The sequence below is a fragment of the Hermetia illucens genome, chromosome 4 (genome assembly GCF_905115235.1).
Source record: "Hermetia illucens chromosome 4, iHerIll2.2.curated.20191125, whole genome shotgun sequence".
Lineage (NCBI taxonomy): Eukaryota > Metazoa > Arthropoda > Insecta > Diptera > Stratiomyidae > Hermetia > Hermetia illucens.
The window spans coordinates 46,660,642-46,685,993 of NC_051852.1; the positions used below are offsets into that span (position 1 = coordinate 46,660,642).

A 25,352-nucleotide genomic window follows, 5' to 3' on the forward strand; every position below is an offset into this window, starting at 1 on the left:
GATAGCTCAGCCTTCATGGTTGATCTCGGTCAGCCGGATGGCAATAAATCATTACAAAATCTTGATTTCATCAGCACAATGAGGTCTTACGATAGCTGACTGAAGATTCCATCATGAATAATCAAAAGTAGAAGGTTGCCTTACAATATTTCTTCTTCGGAACCATTATATAGTATTCCAACACGGTAATTGTTTATTAAAGGCCTGGCCCTATCGATGTTCAATGCATTTTTTTGGTGTGCTTTTTGGTTAGATACCATACACTGCTTGCCGGGTTAACAATTGATCCGGTCTTATAAAAGTCAATTATCTGACCCGATCAGTAGTCATCATTTTATTTAAATTGGAGATCACCCACTCGAACGTACACAAACCAGAGGTAGACTTAGAATAATGGTATATCTACAGGGTTATATGGTTTTGAGGTAAATCTTCCCGTCCGCGCTTATCAGGCATGTGAAGCCATGGAAACATAGTAGAGATTGGATTATCCATTTGTTTTTCCTCCACCTCTACTTTTTTTACGCTGGTGCTGGGATGAGGATCGCCTCCAGTATCAAACTTTTTGAAGTAGTATTCTTCTTTAAAAATCGTGTTGTTTTGCAACACATACACTCTTACATTCCTCGTTTGTTTTTCTTCCGCACGGTACCTCCTACATTGATTGAGGATCGGTTCCGTGTCTTTCAGTTTTGAAGAGTATCTTCTTACATTGCCTGAATTGTAATTTCTCATGATATGTGTCGACGTATACCCACTTTTGAAGCCATGCATTTTTCTATTAGGTACTTCAATATCTATATATCCATATCTGCCACGACAGGTGTAGTATACTCCCCAATGAAAGCCCACTATATAAAACGATAAAATTTCCAGAAATTGGTTCTTAGAAAGTTTGGTGTGAATACAAATGACGCTAATCTGATGGTAATGTACTTCTTCGTTACCGGCGTTGAACAATCTTCGCTAGTTATCATTACTTCCAATTTTCAATTGGAATCGTGAGCAACAAAATCTAAAAATTAAAGCTCATTCAACATGAAAAACTGCGTCTTTATGAAGTTACTGGTGAAAATTTCTAAAGAAGGAGGAAAAATACCAATGGTCCTCATTGCAGGACTGTATCGAATTCGAAGAAAAGTAGGAAGAAATTCAAGGCAAATCCGTTTTTATTACCATTCGTTGAATCAACTTTTCATTATTGGCATCTTCCTTGGTTATTCATCTTCTTACTTTAGTTACAACTGTCAGTCATCTCGATCTGACAAATTTAGCTATTACCAAAGAAAAAATTCAGAAACAATCAGGAAGAAATAAAGCCCTGAAGGATACACTTGATGATTTCATCGCAATAATAGACGCTAGTCATAACAATAAAAGCAAATACTTCTCTACGCAGTGTCCACATTCCTATAAATACAATTTCATACGAATCTCATTTAACTTGTTGCATATATGTACATGTGTGCATGCCTACTAAACGAACACACTATATAATTTTAATTGGTTCTGTCTGTAGGTTTCATTGAAATTATACTCCCGGAAGCTTGGTGAAAAATCTTACGTTGATATATTTATTGTTCTCAGTAAAACATGTTTTGAGTTGTAGTCGGAAAATGCTAAGGTTCTTAGAGGAAAATTTCTAATGAGCGATATTTTCCAATTGTCGAGACTGAATATGGGGCAAATTTCTAAATATTTAGAAAATTCTACCGCAAAAATATAACAATTTGGACTTGATGGGGCTAATTTGAATTTTTGTTGCTTTGCTGTAATTTTAAGATTCATTTGGTGAAGCATTACTTTTCTTGACCTATCTTCATTTGTTAATATATTCTTTACTGTAGTAACATAAAAGTTGACTTCATTGCCTCATATCCCTTTTTGTAAAAATAAAACTACTTCCGTTCCACGCTGAATCGAAAGTCGCTAACTTGGAAATGGAGCATAAATAAGAAATTCAGCTTCCTTACTTTTTGATTATTTCATATTCAAATTGTTTTTCTTTTACTCATTAATTACCCTTTTTCTTTCCAGTACTCTAAGTACTACACATCCAAATTTTATAGTTCCATGCAAAAAAATCATTTCAACTTTATTTGTCCTTTCTCACAATAATCAATAATACCATGAATGAAAATATTTTTACAATCACAATTGCTGGTTACCGTCCATGTACTTGAAATAATAAACAACAAAATATACAATTTGACCTACTATTCATTATCAGCTGGATTTATCTTATCGTCTTGGTTGCCATCAATTTTTTTAAGTAGACGTTTCTTGGTAACCATCTGATTAACTCGTACATTAACTGAGTAATTCACCCAAAAAATCATATCAGTCAATGTGCTACTTTCAGTAATTTAGTCTGAGATATTTTTATTTGGGACAGTAAGAATGGATGTGTATTGAACTCTTATAATTACTTGGCGGATTACAAGATTATCACAACCTTCATCTTGATTTGGAGTAAGGAAGACGAGATTGATTGACTTTGAGGGATGGCTGTAATCATATTATGATAGATTAATTTTTGTTAATGTTGCCATAAAAAAAGTTCTTTTTCGCTATTCTTTTAAGGCGCAAACATATAAGAGGAGCAACGCGGTATTATACAATATAATATAAAAATAACATCACATCCGAAGCGGAGATTTAATCAATATAAAATCATTAGTTATTTAATTATATTTTAAATAAAGGTGGCAAGGGATAACTGGACAGCTTTTATATTACCATCCTTGGTAACATGTCAAAAACCAAGTGGACAACAGTACCTCCTTGTCGGGTCCCCGAAAAACGCTTAACCATATAATGGGGTTGGGTGAATTCTGAGGTTGAATCCTGAATAACTACAGATATCCCCGGAGTAGTAAAAGCAATGGTACCGCCTGAGGTTAAGTCCTGGTAAATACTTACCAATATGGCATGCAAGGCTCTACATTCGGCCTAAATATTGAAGTTGGTTTCCTGGGGTTGTGGTTGACATCCATGCGAACAAATGTATTCTGTTACTTTTTGCAGAGTTACACTTTGGTTTCACCGCTAACGTAAGGGTCTTGCACCCTCTCATAAACGTTGTAGAATCTATCTCTTTGTTGCCCTAGCCTTCGTCCCCACCTCTACGATCATCCTGCCGATTGTCGTTCGAACATCATCAAGTTCAGTTTCCATAAAAGTGTTCATATACAGATGCTTATTCTATGCTAGTCGGGTCAAAAATATACGCAGTATTCTTGACTTTTTTAATTAAGAAAAAGATGTGCACGATTGCATCATACAATGGAGAAGATTTTATCAAAAGTGCAAAACCAAGAAAAACTTCAGTGGATTGTGTTCACAAAATCTTATTAAAACCGATTTACTGACTGTTTGTCTGTCCAAACGAAATTTGGTGGAGAGATGGGATCTATAGAATCCCATGCATACAATGAGTGACATAAATTTACGCGGAGCTTAAAAAGAGGTTCTCCATGCATGCAGAAGGGGAATGTAAATTGTTTTCCACCGAATAAAGTCATGTGGGGTGTCAAATGAACAGTCCCGGTTAGTACTTCCCGAAATTGATATTACTTCTGGCGTGGATCCTAAGGTGCGCAAGTAAAGAGTCAAAATGTGCACACTTAAAGTGAGACAGGACTCCTTTTCGAAAACTAGTCAACCCAAAAATCTGAAAAAAAAATCACGGTGGTGCGTTTATATGAAATCTTGGCCTCAAAATATGTATTATTCCGATATCTGCTCAAATAAAATTACTAATAGCATATTACCAACTTTTAGAAATTGACTGAAAATCCCCCTCAAGTTCATTATAGAAACACCAGCATAGAGGATAGGTGGTACGTTTCATGGAAATCTGACTGTAAGTGTCAAAGTTATAGCAGTTCAAACTTATCAATTTCGCGCAATTTCACTGCATCTGAAGCCATCCATGCATATTGAACCGTCAAGTTTCCGGTTTCCGGAATTGCTTAATCCTTCCTTGGTTTAAACTGAAAACGAGGCAATAAAAGATTTGTACTCTTTCTTGGAATCTCACAAATTACTGGAGGTAGGAGAAAGAATGCTGCCGAAACCTACAAATCTAATGATAATAAAACCATAAAATTGAGAATGCCTAAACTCCTACCCATCTTATAGGGCTCTACCTTTAATGCTTCGGCTTAACCTGATTATGTGAATGTAACGTGATCTCTTCTCAAAGCTCGCAAGAAGAAAAATTAGAAACTCTGAGTTTAGTTTAACGTTGTCACTGGGTGATAATGTATGAACTTTTATTATGGGATAAAGGCCTAAGAAGAGTTCTATCATTTTTTAGTAGCAGTTCCAACTCATCTGTATCGGATTAGCCCTTTTTTCGGTCACAAGCTTGCCCCAGGTGGAGTCGAGAGACCCTCAAATCATCAGCTAGTGTGTTAAGTCATCGTTGCCTTTGGTCATTTCCTATCAACTTTGAGGCTCAGGCCAAACTTAGCTAATGAGTTCTTGTCAGCGACTACATGACCATACCATCGAAGAGGCCTCTGTCACGATTTTCCACGCTCGATGCAACACTATATCAATGACGGGTGTCCTGATTTTGTATGTGACCATAACGTGTTACGTCACTGGTCCTATGCAATATTTTTCTTTTCGTTACCGCGAGACATCGTTCATTGCTTTCTAGTGGATAAATTCTAGTGGAGTGATAAAGGGATATTTGAGAAATGCTACTCCATTCAAGTTACGCCGATGCATGAAGTAGTTTCATAGCGCAATTTACCATTGACTGTTAGCATTGGTCCGAGATAACTGATTTGTTTAGTTCTCGGCAAGTCCCTGTCACTGACAACGAAAGTATCTATTTCACTAGGATCGATCGTCCAAAAACTGTTTCTTGTTCTTCGAATTCCTTTTACAGGATAAACAGTATTAAAGGTCTACATGCAAAATGAATTTAAAATTGAAATTTAATTTAAGTATTGTGTTTTGATTGATTTGTCTACATGCGCAGTACTTTGCCTCTGAGGAAGGTCTTTTTTTTAAGAATAGGGGTTAATTATTTAATTTCATAGTTATTCGAAAATAGCCCGCCTACCCCATCAATCCTGACCAAATTTCTTTCGGTAGCGCTGCATATGTTGTTAACCGAAGACCTGATGTAATGGCTACTGACCAATGTCATTCTGGCTGACCTTATCGTAACTACTACTTGCTTTTTCAGCACACACCGTAAATAATGTGTTTTACTTGAAATGCTACTAACTTATTTCAGATTACTTTTTTTCTTCAAAACCTATCTCAGATATGACTTTGTCTATCTGAACTTGAGCTATTTTTCGAAGACATCGTTTCATTGTTCTCGTGATTCAACCGCTTCCTACGACGATTCATCTTTCTTCCAATGATCTCACAATCTTTGTTCATCAATTGACTTAAAATTTTAAATTTATTTGGCTTCTTTTTACACCACCATCTGCATCCCAGTTTTTCCAGTTTTCCGTTCAATCCTTCAACATTCATGTTTTACATAGCGAGGAATCATTTTTCATTTTTCTCTCATATATGGAGAAGCTGTATGCAGCTCCAGTCAGACTAACCTAATTCACTTGGATCGCAAAATTCCACAAGTCTATTCGTCGCCAACGGTGTCCATCTAGTTACCCATATTGGCCGCAATAGCAATAACTGCAACATCCGTTGAATTGAAATTTCAATAAATTTGTATGATCAAACTCTAGATTCTCCGACCGCGCGCGGGTTGAAGAGTAGAGCAGGAGCCCCTCGATCTCGTTGCGACGGGTTAGAATTCCGGTCGTCAAGGATGTGTTATGCTCATCTTTATACTTGTCCCCGCTGCTGTAAGCTTCTCACTTGGACAAAATTCAGTTGTCAAATTCGGGCTAGGATATGTTGGAAAATAAAAGTTTCTTTTACCCAATAGATATTTCTTGTGGTTATTCTGAGAAATTAAGTATTTTATCTTTTTTGTTTTTACTGCTTATCTGTCTAGTATTAAACTTTAAGACCAAGTGTAACTATCTTGAAAGTTCAGGCTGTTAAACTTTTCCTGTCCACTGTAAAGAAATATCTAGTTTCTAATCTTACACATTAGGTGAACTCTAGATTTAGTTTCAATTTAGACTGCGACCTTCTGAAACTTAATAATCCAAAGCTTTATCTAATCTGATTTCCGTTGCAGTTCTTGTGATTGGGTCCGTTGATACTCAAGTTTAATGAATGTGCCCTAGTTTGCTCCTGATTACCTATATCCTGTTCTGAATATTGCAATATTAATGGATAGAACCGGATTTTACCTTCATTCACGACAAAATAAAATAAACAAACAACAAAAATAGGTGTACTCGATATTCCTTTTGTTTATAACTTATTAAAATAATTTAAAATAATTAATGTCAGTTTTTATGATTCTTGATATTCCTTAAAAATAAAACATCTCAAATTCACAGTTTCACACACTACTTCCTCTCGTCCAATGGGCGAATCCGACAACGAAGAAACTGATCGTTTTATGAAACGATCCATTTCTTGAATTTGTCATAAGAACGCAAGTGATAGTCATTCAGACGTTGTGCTACTGGTCGAAACCAATGATAATTAGAGAAACAACGTCTGAACAATACCGCGGAAAGAGTAAGGCTTCCTATCTCAACTTTTCCGGATTGTTGGATCCCTGCCAAGGATCAATTCTTCCTGCTTTTGATATGAGTTTTGATGAATTCTGCATCTTCAAAAACTGTCTCGTTCCACCGTTGGGCTTTGACTTCCAAATCACACAGCTTTGAGCTTTGAAACCACTAACGACACGTTACTTCATAAGGATTTGCAATCAATTGGTTTAACCATTTTGAAACAGAAGTTTAAAACTTTAATAGTGGCGAAAATTTGGATCGTAAGCTGACTTTTTCAATCGAGATTAATTTTATAATGCATACAAAAATCGACCGATGCTGTATGACATCTATAATCTACTTATTTCGACCACTATTTGTCAAGACAATGTTATATATAATTATATATAAATGAGGATTTTTGTAATAATGATGGAATTTCATTCTTTTAAACTATGTATGAAAATATGTTTGCGTAATATATACATTTATGTAAATTCCTTAAAAATTGAAATAAACAGAAATGAAATAAACTACTCTATGCCGAGATAAATTGAATCCACTGTTTTTAAGATAAATTCATCACTTTAAGCAGAAGTGATAAATAGCTTGAACCTCCAAGGCTTTCAAGCTCAGATGATCAAATCAAACTTATTCCAAATGGATTCGACTCCATAGAAGGATTTGTGAAAATCTGTTTTGAATTTTTGAATGGAGAACTGAATAACCTTGTACAATTAATTTACCAAAATGTATAGTACGGATGCAGTTTTTGAAATTACCATCATTATTCATTCATTTGGGCATACATACGCACACTTGGCGATCATGGCTTAAAAATTTACTCACATCAGATATGTGTATACTGCTTTTAACCCCTCTTAGGAGGAATATTACTAACCTGAATATGATACATCGTGTTGGAATAAAATAGCAAATGATTCAAATCTGAATGAAATATAATTCATGGAATTTTTGAAGCTATCATTGAGACACGAAGATGAGTTCAATGCACTTGAGAAGGCTATGTGTCTATGAGGAATAGTTGCTAGTTATTCTTGGACATGCATATTCATAGTTTAACCTGGTTCCCGTCCAGTTATTTTATAACCGCTTCGTATAATACAATCTCATCGTTTGTATAAGGTCACTTATTACGATGCTGCAATCGTTTACAAGAAATTGTCTATAAAGTTTCTGTTGAAAAGCGCGAGAAAACGTTTTGCTCCTCACAGGACCCGCTCGGTTGAAAACCAGATATCACCAAAATTCTTGAAGGGAGACGAAAACAAGTATATCAGGCCCAACTGTGCTCAATTATTTCAAAGCCTACCCCTGAGGATTCTGCACTTCAACCAGTAGGATGCAAAAATCATCAAACTAAGTGAGATCCCTAAAAGATAAATAACGCTAACTTTCCAGCGAATACAAAAAGCGGGGACTATCGTGTAACTAAATTTAAGACTATTTGAAGTAAAGAGTTACTGAAGAATTTATTTGAAAGTTACGACAATAATATCCCTCAAATCCTTAAATTAAAGATTGGCAATCTCTTAAATATTCTGTTTGAAATTCGAATAAAATGTTGTATAGATGTGGGTGCAGATATAGTATCTTTAATTTTAATGGACGCCATTTTACGTGTGAGTGGTTGATGAAAGAAGAAGAATCGAGAATATTTGTCAGAAATCAAATCCTGGCGAAGGAGAGAAAGTAAACCTTAGTGAACCCAAACATCGGACGCCATTTAAACTTTATGGAGTACTTAGCGATTATGGCGGAAAATAACTTGTGAAGCCACAAATAAATCTTCTGCGGCTAGTAAAATGGGTGATTTTAAACTAAAGCGTGCAAAAATCAGGCTTCACCAAGGCTCAAATTTGCCCTCATTTAGGTTTGGTTAGAAAAGTTGTGAGTGAACCCATACGTTCCCATGTTAATAAACAGAATTCTATTTTGTTCCAAAGCTACTTTTCATACATTTGGTTCCCATATTAGCTTCAATCGCTGAATAAAAAGCTTTTTCAACCAAACAAGCGATGATCTTATAAAAGATGGGGATGATCAAATGATTACCGGAGTTAAAAAGAGTCACATACCAAAAGTTTGACAAATTTCGACTATTAAAATTCGGAGGTATTTACAAATAGATACTCACTGGACAAATAGACTATATGCGGGGCTTTTCACGCTAATATCTCAGTAGAATCCGTGCCTTATACAACTATGTCTAGGAATAACGGTTTCGTCTAGGGCAGAGGCAACTCATCAAGCTTTGCCTCACCTCTGCCCTGGGAGCATCGTCACCGAAAATGGTAACAGGTGCAAAACGCTCCTTTATATAATCGTAAAAACACGACAATGATGCGAAATATATACAAATTAAACCGCCAACAGTTTGAGCCTAAACTAGGCTAAAGCTAAATTATTGTTTGGGATATGGGGGATCCTTAGTCCACATCCACATGATATTGGACGGAACCAAATAGAGAGCAACTTACTCCACGTTTTTTGGTCCACGAATCACTCGTTTGGGGCATAGCACCCAAATATTCAAAAACAAGGACTAACGAAACGAAATCATTGGATATTTATAGTTAACTCGGTTGCACAGCTGCAGTCAGTAGGCGCACGACCGATTTGATCCTGAGCTATATTCTCCATGGATTCGATTTATGATTGATATCCTGTCCCAAATTTCTTTTTCCTTGCTATTCATGAGTTCTGTATATTGCCCCAAGACACTTCTTGTTTAGGTATAAATATATATATATTTTGTCGCCCGTATTCCTACTATGGTGGAAGTTTCAATGCGCCGATTATACGACACATGATTTTAGTTAATGGCATGTGAGGAGCCGATGTACCAAGGAGCCAACCTTCTTGCAACTCGCTAGCAAAAGGCAAGTCAAAAAGTTTTGTACCAATCCCAATCACCATGTTCGAAGAAAACAAGTATAAATCAGTTGGTCTGAAAACCGATGAGAACTTAACGAGTCTCAGTCAACTCTTGACCAGGCTACTATTTTTACATTTGGCCTCATGACTGCAATATTGCCAAATATTGAGAGGAGACTGAAGACTTAACGCTATCCTAGAGACAAGATTCCAGCAGCAGAATAAACACAAAGCCAGGCACGAACATTCATGGAGACTAGAATTCGAACCCACGTCGACTAATTCATCCATTGTCCGGGAAGATCGCCACAAATTGTTATTACATCACTAAGTTTGTTGTACTCAATTTTCGCTCAAATACTATCGGTTTATATTTCCAATCCTATTTACTCCTCATTCTTCTGCAAATTTCCGTCATGCATGTGTGAAAATCTCAAAGATCGCTTCTTTTAACTTGGAAACAAAGGCCTCTCCTAGAATCTTTTGAAATATTAAATGACATTCTTGCACTCTGAGAGAGAGTTAACTTATATATGCAATACCGAGTTTGGCAGGTTATTAAAGTCCTGTGAGATATCTTTATGAAGACTTATCAACTCTAAGAATCCAAATAAGATCCTATATGTTGAACTAGAAGATGAACCGTAGGTAACCGAACATTTTGTAATAAAATTTCGAGGAAAATGGCCTCGGTTTGCAGCTTCTAGCTAGATGCTCCCCCTCTCCTCCATTGACAAAACTTTTCACATAGAAAATTTGTGTGGATCAGTGGTTGACCAACTTCTGTCACTGAACAAAATGGACAATAATTGGAAAGTATTGCCAGCAGTTTGTTGATCTACGTGAGGAAAATCAGGGCTAATTGTCCTCCAATTATGCGAAGAGGTGGAGTCGTTTTTGGCATGACAATAATCGCCCACATACAGCTCCCAAAGTTATTAGAATTTAAGGCAATTTGATTATTTGTTAAGAAGAAGGTCAACGAATTCGTTATTGACGTTTATATTATTTTTTAAACTGCATAACATTCGCCCTGGTGTTTGGCCAACTGTTCCTGCCTGGCTATGGGGTTGGAACTCGTCTGCTTATATACACCTGTCTCTCCTGTACAGTACGTTGTGAAGAATCTACGCAGTCTTTCCTACTATTTTATAAATCTGCTGATAAAGGATTATCATCATTATCAACAATGCTGCCCGAATTGAGCCCTATTCTCTGAGCAAGGAATCAATACACAATAAAAACTTATTAGTCCTTCAAACGCGGGTCGGACTTTGAAGACGCGAGATTTTCTTGGCCCCATTGGATTCTTGGATACGGCCTAAAGTTCTGCAGCACAAAATTAATTATAATTAATCAGCGTATTGAAAATTCATCATTTAAAATTCAGGACAGGACAGGATTATCTTCTTCGGTGAAGATTTACAGCTTTCCTTTCTTCTTCAGCCTTTGTTGCTTTTGTTAGCGGAATTGGTCCATTTGCGAACGTATAAAATAATAATTCTCCCACAGCACCATCTATGTGAGTGTTAATACCCTTGGACTACCATTTTGTTTCATATTACAATACATGTACTTCCTAGGCATGCATGCTCATTTTCAAATGCGGCATAAGTCATTGTTTTGGGACACAAAATAACATTTCTCATTTGTCTGCGAAAATGTCCTCACATCATTTGCATGTTGTTTAGATTTTTCTCTTAAGGAAAGTAATAAGGAAGGTGATCATTTACTTATGAAAGCATACAGAAAACTGTCTGCCAATCAACAGCGATGGCTTATACAATTGGTAGATGGCAGGTCCAGTGCGGAGGATAAAGGAAAATCATGAAAATTCCATGAACCTTAAATTATTAGAATAGTAAGCCTTTCAGAAAGAAGATTGAGCTCAAACGTCAAATCTGCGGAAACAACACAAGTGAATCCAACAAGCGAATTGGTGAAAGTAAACGTGGGAAGACGAAAAATAATGAAATTTCGACAACGAAACAAAAAATTGAATCTTTTCTGTATTAAATTATTACTGGTAATGGAAACTGGATTCATTTTGATATTCCAAAATGCAAAAGATCATACTTTGATCCTACCCATTCATCAGCATCGCAAGCAGAAAGCGACATCCATGGAAAGACGACATTGGTTAGCATTTGGTAGAATCAGGAAGATGTCGCGTACTTCAGGTTTCTAAAACCTGGTCAGACAGTTACTGTTTGTCGATATCAACCGGGTATTGTAGTAATAATGGTCAAGCGGTCCGTTAGACTTGGTAAAACTATGTTGCTTCAAGACATGACCAAATACCGCTAAACCTATTCAGAAACTGTTGGAAACACTGGGTTGGGATTTTTTACTGCATACCGCGAATCTGCCAGATATGGTCCTTTCTAACTCGCTCCTCGTTTGTTCGATGCTCCCATGAAAAGGCGAAAAATTAGATTAATGGAAGGATCACCTCAAAGGATAAGGAATTCTTCAAGCGAGGAATTCGTAACTTAGTTGATAAATTCTTATTTAGAAAGCTTTTAGCTTTAGTTTTTCCTAAACTTCCCGTGATTTAAAATATCGACTTTCACGGGATCAGTGATCAGTTAAATTTGAAATATCCCTGACATCAGTTGGGTTTGTGAGAGCGAGAACAGGGTCCCTATATTTCTCCTGTATCCAAAAGAGTGTAGTCCAATTTAACCTTCTCTCATTTCTCAATCCCCCGCCTTCGTTGTGTATTTACTGTACCTTCAAAAGTCTTACTACTCAGTGAACGGTTTTATTATCATTTTTGAAAAGTTTTATAATGACGTTTATGATTTTAATGCTTCTTGCCCTTGCGTGGATGGAAATTTAATTTTCCGAGATCAGTTTTCGATTCGTTCTTTTCGCTTACCTAATAAATTGTCTATAACTTTCAACTCCCGGTTTTGCGCCGAAGTCCACCAATTCGATATCCCTAAAAGCTGTCTGGCGTCCTGGCCTACGCCATCGCTCCATCTTAGGCAGACTCTGCCTCGTCTTCTTTTTCTACCATAGATGTTACCCTTATAGACTTTCCGGGTGGGATCATCCTCATCCATACGGATTAAGTGACCCGCCCACCGTAACGTGTTGAGCCGGATTTTATCCACAACTGGACGGTCATGGTATCGCTCATAGATTTCGTCATTGTGTCATTGTGTACGGAATCGTCCATCCTCATGTAGGGAGCCAAAAATTCTTCGGAGGATTCTTCTCTCGAACGCGACCAAGAGTTCGCAATTTTTCTTTATAAGAACCCAAGTTTCCGAGGAATACATGAGGACTGGCAAGATCATAGTCTTTTACAGTAAGAGCTTTGACCCTATGGTGAGACGTTTCGGGCGGAACAGTGTTTGTAAGGTGAAAAAGGCTCTGTTGGCTACAACAAACGTGCGCGGAAAACCTTTGCAATACCGGGTAAAAAATGTGACAGGCGCTGAGATGACACTGGTCAACCTATATTGAGGCCATGGTTGCTTGTCTCCGTTTCTGTAATCAGACAATTAAGTTTTGCTTATCACTGGTATTATATGTGTAGCAAAGATAAGAAAACTGAAGCACGATGTCATCAATAATGAAATTTGAATGTTTTATATTTAAAGAGGATTTCCTTATCTACCTCATTTTCTACATACCGTCGGACGAGATGTAATAATTCCCTCTTCCTATTCTCAATCTTTAAGAAGTTTGCTGTAGTACCTGGGCGTCCTCCACTGTTGTTGTGAAGTTCGCTTCCTTGCCATTTCCGTTGATTGATGGCAAGGGTATCAGAATTTACCATCTAGTTGCCATAACAACCCATCATAGGCCACCTGCTATTTCCAGCTTGAGATTGAATTACTTTACTCATCTACGGTCATCTATGGTGTCTGAAAAAGATTTGCCTACCACCTTTAACCATAAAAATACTGAAAAATCTTTCACAACAGTCTCAAGTTCAATGCCCGACAACTATTAATTCAAGTGTGTCCGCAAAAGCACACCTTCAGGTCATATTGATGATGTAGAAAACGTGAAAGTGTTTTTTATTCATCTTCGCCGTTTTTTTCTTGTATTTGGTTTCCAACTTATGAAAATATTTCACTTTCACTGCCAAAAATTCACTGTCGAATGGCATTGGTATTTCTGGCGAGTGTTTTTTTATTGATATGTTTCTTACATATGTCCGCTAATTTATGCCGGACATTACACGTTGAATAAGCAAGTGAATGGATAGGCCAAGTTGGAGTAACTTGTGAAGAAAGATGGACTTGGTAAATGGGAAGATTGTGGGCGATCAAGTTGCAAGCTGGGTGTATAGTAATGGAGATAAGTTTTCATACATTAATTGACTTTGTTTGCTGTGGTTAGATGGATGAAATTTAAAGTAATCACTCGGAAGGGTAATTTGAAACTGACGACCTTAAAGTTCAGGATTGGGGTCGAAAATCAGAGTGGACCTGAACCAATATATTATTGTTGCAGGCCTAAACAAAACACTTTATTTGGTGGTGAAGTTTACAGCCAAACGAGGATATTTTTCAAAGGAGCGACTGTCCTAGTTTGGACTGAATATCAATGGATAAAATTTCAAAATTTGGTTATAAAACTTACAAAGTCATGACATTCATTGCTTTGATTATGTCTGAAAAAAGGATTAAAAACTCTGGTGCCATGGTTGATACTTACTACCTTAAGGAACCCTGAAAGAAAGTGAATTTCAAACTTGCTCCTTACTCATATCTCCCAAACATTGAAATGCAACCACCTACACCAATTGAAAATCTACATTTACATTACAGTTAGGGACTGCATGCTAATAAACTCTAATTTTATAAAACCTGGAAACTAACTCTCATTTCTGACTAACTATAAATTTGCATCTTTCACCGCATCGTCCAGGAAATTATACAACAAGACTTTTGCACCTTTTCGCATTCATCTTGTCATCATTTTCCAATTGCTTTGTTATGCATCGTTGCTCGGATAAGATGTTGTGTGAGACTGCAAAGCAGAAAGTTCATTATTTTACTAACCAATTTATCTTTTTTCTTCCTGTGCTAATCAGGCCCACTGCACATTCACATAATTTAGGAAGTTGATATTTGATGGTGGTCTTCCCATCTTTGAAAAGTTGTACTACTGCATCGCTGATTCAAATGGTTGAATTTGTAAAGTAGTTACTAAAAATATTGTTTATTCAGTCTGAGCGGATGTTTAAAAGCTGCTGAGTGAATTTTTGTACAATCAACAGGTTGATGAACTTTATGAAATCTTCAATGAAACTTTCTAAATTCGTCGCATGAATTTTTAGTGTTCAAATAGAGGCTTTCTTTGAGTACGTCGTCTAATACCTTCTTAGGTTTCATAGTGGAAGTCAAGTTGACACTAATTGATGTGTTTTTAAGTACTCCTCTAATATGGTAAATCACACAATTTGGTTTAAACGAAAGTGTTATGTAACAAGATCTATCTCCATCTTCAGTCCTACCATATCCATATCCATGTGGCTCTCTTAATTTATTCTTTTGGTTTCGATTTTATTCCTGATCCAACTCATATTTCAGTGCGGAAGATACCTGAATAAGGACTTACTTTAATGGGGACATGTTGCACCAGCTCAAGTCATAACCAAATAGCAACAAGACAAATGCAAAACAAACAAACAAAATTTCTGCTCCCAGAAATAACTTGTAATTTTGCACGAAGCACCACTGATGTAAAAGACGTACAACTTCAAATAGATCGACCCCCCATTCAATGCATTTTAGCAGACTATGAGGGGTTTCATTTAACTTAAGAGTCCGGGTAACAGCTATCAGCTAAACTGACGGTTACCATACATCCAATCTTTAAAGTCAACAAGAATATGTGAACCCTGGTATTCCCAGCTCAACCAATTGTAGTAGAAAGTGAAAACCGCAAAACATTTTGAAGCGCTTTCCGTTGGAATAAAGCCAGAAAGTTGAAAATAATGGTCCAGTTGAGATAAGTAACTCGAAGATATAATATTAAGTATTGAACTTATATATAATATAACATCTTGAAATGAGCTTTATAGTTCTAGATTGCTTAACAGCTCAGCTCTCTAGGGAAACTTTTTTGACCAGCATTTGCCATTACTTATGGTAATTACCGTTTATTTATTTAAATCTGGGTAAACCTCCTTGCAGTGGAGCCAAATTAATCTTAAAATGACATTATCTACAATGTATAGATATACATAGTTGCCATTTACCCCTCGGTGGGGTATAGTGTGTCAACCACATATTCGTGCCATCGATTTGTACTGCAAGCCAGCCTGTTCTTTATCGATTAAGCTTGCGAGATCCTCTTTGATACGTTCTATGATTTTTTTAACTATTATCTTTATGACGGCAGGGAGCACGCAGATACCTCTTCGAATATCAGATTCAACAGAGGTGCCCTACTTTGGGATCTTAACGATCCCCTTCTTCACTCTCTGGGAAAGGTCTCGAAGTCCCAAGATTTCCGCATGAGCGGAAGTAACAAATCAGTAATAACTGCAGGTGCAGTAATAAATAACTCCGGGTTAGACCGTCAAGATTAGCCGCTTTATCCCGTTTGATAGCATTGATGGCCGATATAATTTCTCTTCTGCTAGGAGGAACAGTTCGTATCCACTTATTACGGCGACTAGCCATTTCATCCACAAGAGGGGGAACTTCCCGGATATGATACCATTAAGAACCATGGTGATGTGTTTTTTCCATCTTTTGAGCTGCTCGTCATCGGGAAAGAGGAGTCGACCGTTGATGTCCTTCATAGGACCGTTGGAAGGTTTACGATCACCTGCAAGTTTTTTCGTGACGCGATATACACTTCTGAAATTATTGCGTTCTGCAGAATCTTCAGCTTCTTTGACCAGCGCGATAACAAATTCCCTTTTATCACGGCGCACACTATGGTGAGCTTCCCGGGATTACACATATCTGGAACATAAGTACCTCATATTCAGCCAACGTCATAAATTAAATTGTTCACGTCCGTTCATCCAATGTAAGATCCCAATACCCAACCAAATGAATTTTTTTAATACATAGGGTATATACCTTCCTCACTCTAGTTTAAGAGCTTTCGAAGTTGGGTGTGACCTGCACTATGTGTTTTTTGAGTAGTAATTTCTTACTCCAAACCACTTCTATTCATGGTGTTATGGTTATGGTTAGTGATGACGCAAGTCTACTACTTCTCTATCCTTTTTCCTGTTCCTGAATCTAGTTCACCACTTCGGAGGTAAGCTTGGTCTGGATGGAGGAAGGAGGTTCTCAAACCACCATTTAACGAATCGAGCCATCACTGCTGTGTATCAACTTGGATGTTCAGAATAATCTTAGCCAGCAAGTTATCACCAGCGCGGGTCGCCTATAAACTGTTTCATTCCTTCGGTGCATAATGCTCAGAGAATCAATCAAATCAAACATCTAGAAGATTTCCAAAACATCCTGGCGCATTTGGACCAATAAGGTCTCAAATCATCACTTCTTCCTTCTCTATGAGTTAGGTATACCCAGGTGAGTGAAGTGCTTGAAAGAAGGCAACGCCTCCTGGTACGAACGTCTCGTTTGATTATATTGTAGAACTGACTGCTTTGAGGGTCGTTCACAAAAATTCTTCATGCTACATCATACTATAGGATGTGTTTCTTTCTTGTCGAAGTTACTGGACTTTGAGTGGGTGTGGAACTTTCTATTTGATTGGATCTGAACTCCCAATTGATAACCCTTTGAAATTCTTTCAAATTAATTCGCGGTTTACAATTTGGTAAATTCTCTAAGCTGGAATTACTATCGGGTTATTAGAATTGAGTCGGAATGTGTAATAGTTCTTATCAAAAGCATCAGTGAAGCTATGTAGTTGATTGTTGTAGATGACCTTCACAAGGCAACATTGCTGGATTGCTCTATGTATAGTTAATAGAATAAAGGTGACAATTTTTTTCCATAATCATTCCTATAACCTTCTTAATATAGGGGAAAATGAGACCGCCTAGGTGAGGTGTCAACTTTCTTCCCCTTCCTGCTTTTGAACTGGAATTTTGGCCGGTGATAAGTTTTTCAGCTTATTGATTTACGTTATCAGCATAGGGGCATGTATGAGCGTGATAGTTGTTTGGGTAAAGAAGTCACTACTTTGAAAGATTACTGGTCTTCTCCTACCAATTTCTACCATGAGACTATTGTGATAAGATAGCATGCATGCAGGAAGTAGAAGGAATTTTAGGCTAGTCCTATGCTGTGAGTTCTTTAAAATAAACTGTCATTGCTTGTCAGTAAAGCACAATTTACTATAAAATTAATGGTGATATGAGAGAGAATAAGATGAATTGACCATCACAACACAATCTTCCATGATTTACCAGAAATACACCAGAGAAGCAAGTTGAGGTTTATTTTGATAAATACATAGATTTCTGGAGTCCATATTCCCGATACAATCTGTTTATTAACTTGGAGCTTAAACTTGGCGATATAGTGCTTCGCGTCGCTGCTTTGTGACCACAGTTTGCTTTTAGAGATTATAGCACTAGGTTCAAATCTTACTGGCTGCAATGGGATTTGTGTCGTAACTTGATGTCGGATACTACTCAACTCAACTGTGAAGGAGGGCCTGAGTCAAATCAGGGTAATAATCTTGGGCAAGTGGAGGCCGACCCCATTACCTCCTATAAGGTGCTCTAATCCAGTAGTGTACCGTTATGGTCTTGAATGAAGTGCTCTAACACACTTGAAAGTCTTGATTGTCGCACCAACGAGTATTGTTTCTATATTTTCCTTTATTGAAGCTTTACTTTCTTCCTCCCTTTGTAGTCAGTTCTGCTGTTTTTTCTGTAGAATCGTTCAAATATTAAATATTAAACTTAATTACAAACTAATACTATCGTAACATAAAATAACTGTTGACGAAGAAAAGGATGAAGACGATATTCGGAGACCCCCAATATCCAAGCCAACCTTTTATCGGTTGAAGATTACTATTTGTAATCAAGGAGATGAAAAGTAATGAAGCGTTGGGTATGAGTAACTTACCTGCTGGCAGAATTAAAACTGACGCAAATAAATCCCAGGAGTTGCAGAACCCCCTTCGAAAAGGGAAGGTTTTTTGACAAATGGAAAAGTGGAATTACTGCTTAGGTGGCAATCAAAGAGACAAAATCAATTACACCAATCAGTGAGGAATATCCCTTTTTTACTTAGCGTGCAAAATGTTCAACAAGGTCCTTCTTAATAGGTTAATTGAATTGTTAAAGAAAACACTCCTACAGGAAAAGGCTGGTTGTCGGCTCAATTGATCACACGTAAACCGCATTTGCAGCCGCTGGTAATTATAGAGTAATACAATAAGTTTCAATCCCCGCTATACATCCTTACTGTCTAATTTTCAAAGGCTTTTGACACTGTTAAATACGCAAACATTTATCATTCGTTCACAGCGAAACGTGTCCTGAGAAAGTTATTAATATTACCAATCAAAAGTATGAGTACCATCCTTTGCAAGTATTATACAATGGATATTTATTATCCTTCTGCATTCTTTTATGAAGAAAACACTCAAAAGCAGCAAAAGAGATCTGGAATGGGGTTTGCCCGAAGTACTCTAAGATCTCGCTTTTGTTGAGCGTATAAATGTCATACCAAACACAAATTATGGAACTGATGGTAGAAAAAGAAAAGGTGTCACCAAAACAAAGCGCAAAATTAAAAAATACACAATTCAGAACGCTTCGAAAGATCCTTTGAAAATAGACAGTTGACCTACTGAACATGTGAATACGTTCCTTTAGCTGTGGCTGAAGATGATGGCACAAAACAAGAAATTGGACAAACAACTTTGAAAACTCACTGGCCTTTTCTATGGTTGTCAGATCTGCAATGACGATCCTCGAATTTACTGGCTTTATTTATGTCTTTTTAAAAGCGTTTATGTTGTCCTGCGGAATATATCCTACTTTACGCAAAAACCTAACAAATACAACATTTTATTTCGATAGTAAGCGCTATCCATTTGGTGAATATAAGTAGAAGACAATTCTCAGTTTTGGTAGGTGCTAAGAGGATAGCCACATTTGGCAACACCTAGTGCCAAATAGGCTCGTGTGCTGTATTAAATTGTTCTTCCACGATCCGAAAAGTTCGAAATGTGACAGGGGACATGAAACCGCCTCGTGTCCCTGTCGATGTTCATCAAAGTCTCGCAATTGCTTCCAGATCAGGCCTTTGGTAGAGTAAAATGGCACAACCGATCACGATGAGCCGACCCCGCTTATGAATGGATCAAAGGCTGGGTGTAGCAATGATGGCCAACGTAACCAGCCAAATATGTAGTCCATAATGTACCAACTACACTTCAACGTTGTTGTATTTTGGGAAAGTGTTTCAATTCTCGGTAGACCCTGTAGAAATTTGGGTCATGCATACTTTAAAGTGGATACAAATCCCACTGCCACCAGTGAGATTAGAACCGCGTCCTTTCATATGACAGACTAGTGACCTAACCACTCAGCTATCCGGATGGGGTACTTAATTTAACTGCCTTAATTCGCTTCGAAATTTCGGTACACAACCACTTCTCTTTAAGGATTATCTCAACTTAATCATCTTAATGACAGATCGTGCCAGTTGAGGACCAAAGTGCCATTTGTTTGTTCGCAACACACCCATTTTCCAAAGTTTCAAAAAGCGGATGATGATTTCATCTAAGGCCCTTGGGGCGATGGTTCACATCTGCTTTGGAAGTAGTGCGAATGAAAGCGGTAGCAAATTGGATTTCCCTTGTTATTGATTCATTTACCTCATCTTACCTTACCTTACCTGACCTTAGCATTGTATACTTGGGTTAGTGATTTCAATGGTTTGATAAAAAAAAATCCATAACCTAGAACACAGCGAAGATGAAAACGTCATAAAATCGATAACAAATACCACCATCGGATGCCATATAGCTATTTTGAACCAGTGAAAGGAAAGAGGATACTGGGGAGTTTGGCGGAAATCCTACTACTGTTAACAAAATTCTAGTAGGCCAAAACTATCACTTTCGCATGACTTTACTGGCATAGGATGGTTTTTTATTGGCATTCATTTCCAACTTCGTCTCCTTTTTGTGTTTGAATAAGATGTGAGAATAGCAGAACCCATAGACGCAACAAAGGTTTCTATGCCGTTTTCTTCCACTAATAATATAACAATAGGATAAAGAGATGTTTGCTCATGTCTATTAGTTGCGCGATGATGGGTCCCGATGGGAAAACCGTGGTATACTGGCTTATTTTGTTTCGGTCATTTCATCAAACATTTTCCTGAATAATCACGGTTTACAGAGTAGTAAGGACGAAAAAGCAGCACGGGGCGAAAATATTGCAAAATTAATCTAATTTTGTGTCCGCTTCTCTGTCCCGGGTACCCGTGAAAACCTCGATCCTGCAGCCCTTTTCAAGAAGCTTAAAGATTCGAAGAATTAATGTCATCCATAGCCGATACTCGAAAAACGAAGCTTAATAGCTTAGAGAATCTAATTTAGGTAACCCCACGTTGGGCGTAATTTTATAAAGACCCGATGTTAAATCGAGAGTATTACGCAATGAGTAGCTCTTGTTACTGAATGAAATTGCCAGTTAAAATGGTGGCTTTCCTAATTTATTCAGTTTTGTAAAGATTGTGGAGATCACAAATGAGTAATAGCGTTTCCTATCAAGCCTATCAACCGTCAAACTCTGGTGAAAATGCAATAACACTTATTATTTTTGCAAGCACTCGCAAACTCAAGTTTGATAATTTAATATTTATATTCTTCAGATTCTTTAAACTAATTTCGTTAAATTAAATATTTTCAATGGTTATCAGCTTATTTACAATTTATACTAACTGTTTAAGTCAATCTTCAATATAATAACGCTAAAATAAAGTTCCAAACACTATGAAACACCTTCCATAGCTCAAAATGAAGCTGAATTTCTCTTAAACTGCGCAATAGCCTATAACCAGCTTCATTATGAAAACCTAAATGCGCATTAATTTCTTGCGAAGGTTACATGTGCAAAACTTGCCATGTTTTCATCATAAAACAGTTTATTTTCGAAGATTTTTCATTGGAGACGTAGACGTTTGTCTTAAAAGTTATAGAATTTCCGTAGATCAGCTTTCAAGAAATATTCAAGATGTCTACGTCTGCTTGCGGTACTTCCTATTGTCGCGTATTTTTTAATAATGTCATGTGTTCCACATAAAACAGTAGAGCCATCGCATATGGATTGACTTGGCAACGTGTAGGTACCCAAAAATCTTTTATTTAATGAGGGTCCTAATAGATCAAAATGCAATTTCGTATCGTCCTGCCACTATAAGAAATACCCGAAGGCTACACGTGTGCTCAATGATCCAATATAAAAAATAAGTTTTGTGGAGACCATGAACCGATCAGACCAACGTTTTACATAAACAATATTATCAAAATCTTCCAAAATTTCATCAGAGAATAGATGAATAGCAAAAATCTCTAGTTTTTATTACTCTATAGATTTTATCTAAAATAATTATGTTAATGTTATGATTCACTTGCATTTTCTATTCCGTCCATTTCTAACGACCTTCGCGTATTTCTTCCAATCAATTCATTGGACATTTTGAATCAGACTTGACAAATCAAAGCTGGTTTCAAAGAGGTTGGGTTCTAATATGACGCATTATCGCTTTCTTATTCTAAACCGCGTTCCGTCAATGTAACTCTGCTATTCACGTTATTTACTATTTAAAATGTTTAAGTTTTACACTTTGTTTGCTTATTTTCCTGCACTCGATTGAATCAAATCAATCTGCAGATTTTCACTTCATATTCTCCATTACATTCATACCATTCTATAGTTAATGAATCATAACTCATGTAGGCTACTTAATGATTTAAATTTCATTTATCAATTGTCTCTTTCTCTCTATACGATAACTAATCAAAATTGTTGTTATATCTTTCCTTTCAGGAATTATGACACTGAGCCGTGGCCCGTACAGCGAGCTCGATAAAATGAGCCTATTTCAGGATCTAAAGCTGAAACGAAGAAAAGTTGATTCGAGATGCAGTAGCGATGGTGAATCAGTAGCAGATACAAGCACTTCATCGCCCGATTTATTAGCACCATTATCACCAAAAATGTGTGATCAATCATCAACACTAGTTACAGCAGGTACAGGAATGGCAACGGCAAGCACAGCAGTATCAGCAACACAAAATCAACAACAACTCCATCAATCGGAGCAACATCATTCAACACAATTGTTATCAACAACATCATCGAGTGGCTGTTCAGTATCGGGCTCAACCGAAATGACAGCACCTATGACAGCTCCTACACCTCCAACGCCAATAGCTACACCAACCCCGCCAAGTACAACAACGCCTACCCCCGTCCAGGGTAACGGTACACATACCAGTTGTAATGCGAGTAATGGGGGTGGTAGTAGCAGGGCATCACCTGATTCAATAGAGGAAAAGCCTTCGACAACAACGAATGTTATTCCAACGAATGGAATTCATAGTAGCAACAGTAGCGCTAGCAGCGGTGGTGTTGGCTCAAATCCAGGAGTGATACGCTCAGTGAAAAGTGAACGAGTCTCTTCACCCCCACCAAAAATGCCATCATACCAACAGCAGCAACAACATCAGCAACATCAACAGCATCAGCAACATCAACAACATCAACAGCATCAACAGCCTAAAACTCCAACACAATCACAGCAACATGTTACCGTTCTAGTGACACCATCACGGATAAAAACTGAACCACAACATAGCATGCTACATCAACAGCAGCAACAACAACTCCACCAGCAGCAACAGTTTTATCAGCAAATTCAATCACCTTTGTCGCGAAAGCAAAGTCCGCCCGTTTCATTTGCCAATTGTTCGAGCAGTAGTAGTATAAGTCGTCAGTCAAGTGATGGTGGTGGGGGGAATTCACCAATGAGTATATCAACGACATCACCCATTCATCAACAAATGCAAATATTGCATGCTTCATCGCAATTGTTGTCGCGGTCCCAGATGTCGCCTAATTCACTGTCTCCGCCATCTCGGCTGCAAATTCCTGTGCATTCATCTCAACAACAAAATCACCAACAACATCAACAACAAATTAGGATTAAGAAAGAAGATAACGGAATGCCCGGCTCGCCAGTTATGATGGATCGATCTATTGGCACTGCTAACTTCATTGGGCTTCATCATCGCATGCATCCACAACAACAGCAGCAGCAGCAGCCCCAACCCAGTGGACAACAAATGAATAATAGTGGAAACGTTGGTGTTCCGCAACAACTAATCCATCCAACTTTGCAATTACGACATCCCAATCGGGATGCCGCAATTCTATTTCGCGTAAAGAATGATCAACAATTACCAAATCTAATGCAACCCAACCAGCGAATGGTATGGGTTCCAAATACTCGCATAAATGGAGTTAAGCCTGAAGTAATAGGTGGACCGTTGACTGGTTTACGCCCACCAGGTCCAGGCCAATCACCGAGTCCTCATCATCCGCCCTCACAGCTATCACCACAGGGGCCATCTCAAACACCGCCACGGGGCACTCCAACTGTGATAATGGGTGAAAGCTGTGGTGTCCGAACGATGGTTTGGGGCTACGAGCCTCCACCTCAATCACTTCAACAATCGCCGACTACACCCCCTTCCCAAACACCGGGTCCATCACAGAACAGTGAGGAAGCAGCGCAGCTTCTTCTCAGTCTAGGGCAATCACGGATACAAGAAAATAGGCCTAGACCTCAGCAGTTCCGAACCCCACATGCATTGAATATGGAACGACTGTGGGCAGGAGACTATAGTCAGTTACCAGCAGGCCAACAACTGCATGCTTTAAATCTGAGCGCCCAACAGCAATGGGCTGGACCTCATTCACTAGGAGCTCGGGCACCTGATTCGCAGAATGATCCAACCGTGGATGATGATGAGCAACCTTTAGTTTGTATGATATGTGAGGATAAAGCGACTGGACTGCATTATGGGATCATAACGTGTGAAGGGTATGTTTTCAGTAGATAAATCTCATTAGCCTTTAATTCACTTTTTTTGTTCTTTGCAGATGTAAAGGTTTCTTCAAAAGAACTGTTCAAAATCGACGAGTCTATACATGCGTGGCCGATGGCACATGCGAAATAACCAAAGCCCAAAGGAATCGATGTCAGTATTGTCGTTTTAAGAAATGCATTGAACAAGGAATGGTGCTGCAAGGTAATGACAATTTTATTCGCATCTGCACAAAGAAAAAAGTCAGTGGACACTCGAAAGACCGTCTTTAAGTTTGCGCAATATTTTGACTGGATCTAAATCAAACTATCATCGGTTCTTACTTTGTCGAGGTCTAGCGTATTCATGTATTTATTGTGACCACCCTAGAATCCCCGTTGTCATATCATAGGATATGAAATAGCAGATCAATAGCAGTTATTTTTAAAAGAATGGTATCCTGCGAAACACAATTCAATGGTCCTGATCCATATTACTTTTAAAGATTGCACTCGCGATCTTTTCATCAGCCTTTGGAGCCATTATGCTCTTTGCCTGTCAATATTGTCGACTTCATTTCGAATGCGATCAACAAGTATAGTGAAAAACTTATCCTTCGAATTTTCTCCCTCATATCGGAATGTATTCCGTCAGGAAAGATATCGTCGTTTGTTACGGATTATACCTATTTTCTATTTCGACAATCATTAAACGAATTCAACCAAAATTCAAAAGATTAGGACACAGTTTGAACATAAAGATTCGCTGAACCGAACTATGGCTAAATTAAAAGGCTAATCTAAGTCGCACTTTTTT

The 25,352-nt window shown here is 37.8% G+C and overlaps 1 protein-coding gene across 1 annotated transcript in view; it reads left to right on the top strand.

Annotated features, from left to right (window-relative positions):
* The window catches only part of LOC119653903 (hormone receptor 4-like), a 76,092-nt gene that overhangs the window by 40,975 nt on the left and 9,765 nt on the right, over window positions 1–25,352 (top strand). The window contains 2 exon segments of the mRNA XM_038059040.1: window positions 22,495–24,553; window positions 24,613–24,761. Coding sequence (XP_037914968.1) covers window positions 22,495–24,553; window positions 24,613–24,761 — 2,208 coding nt within the window.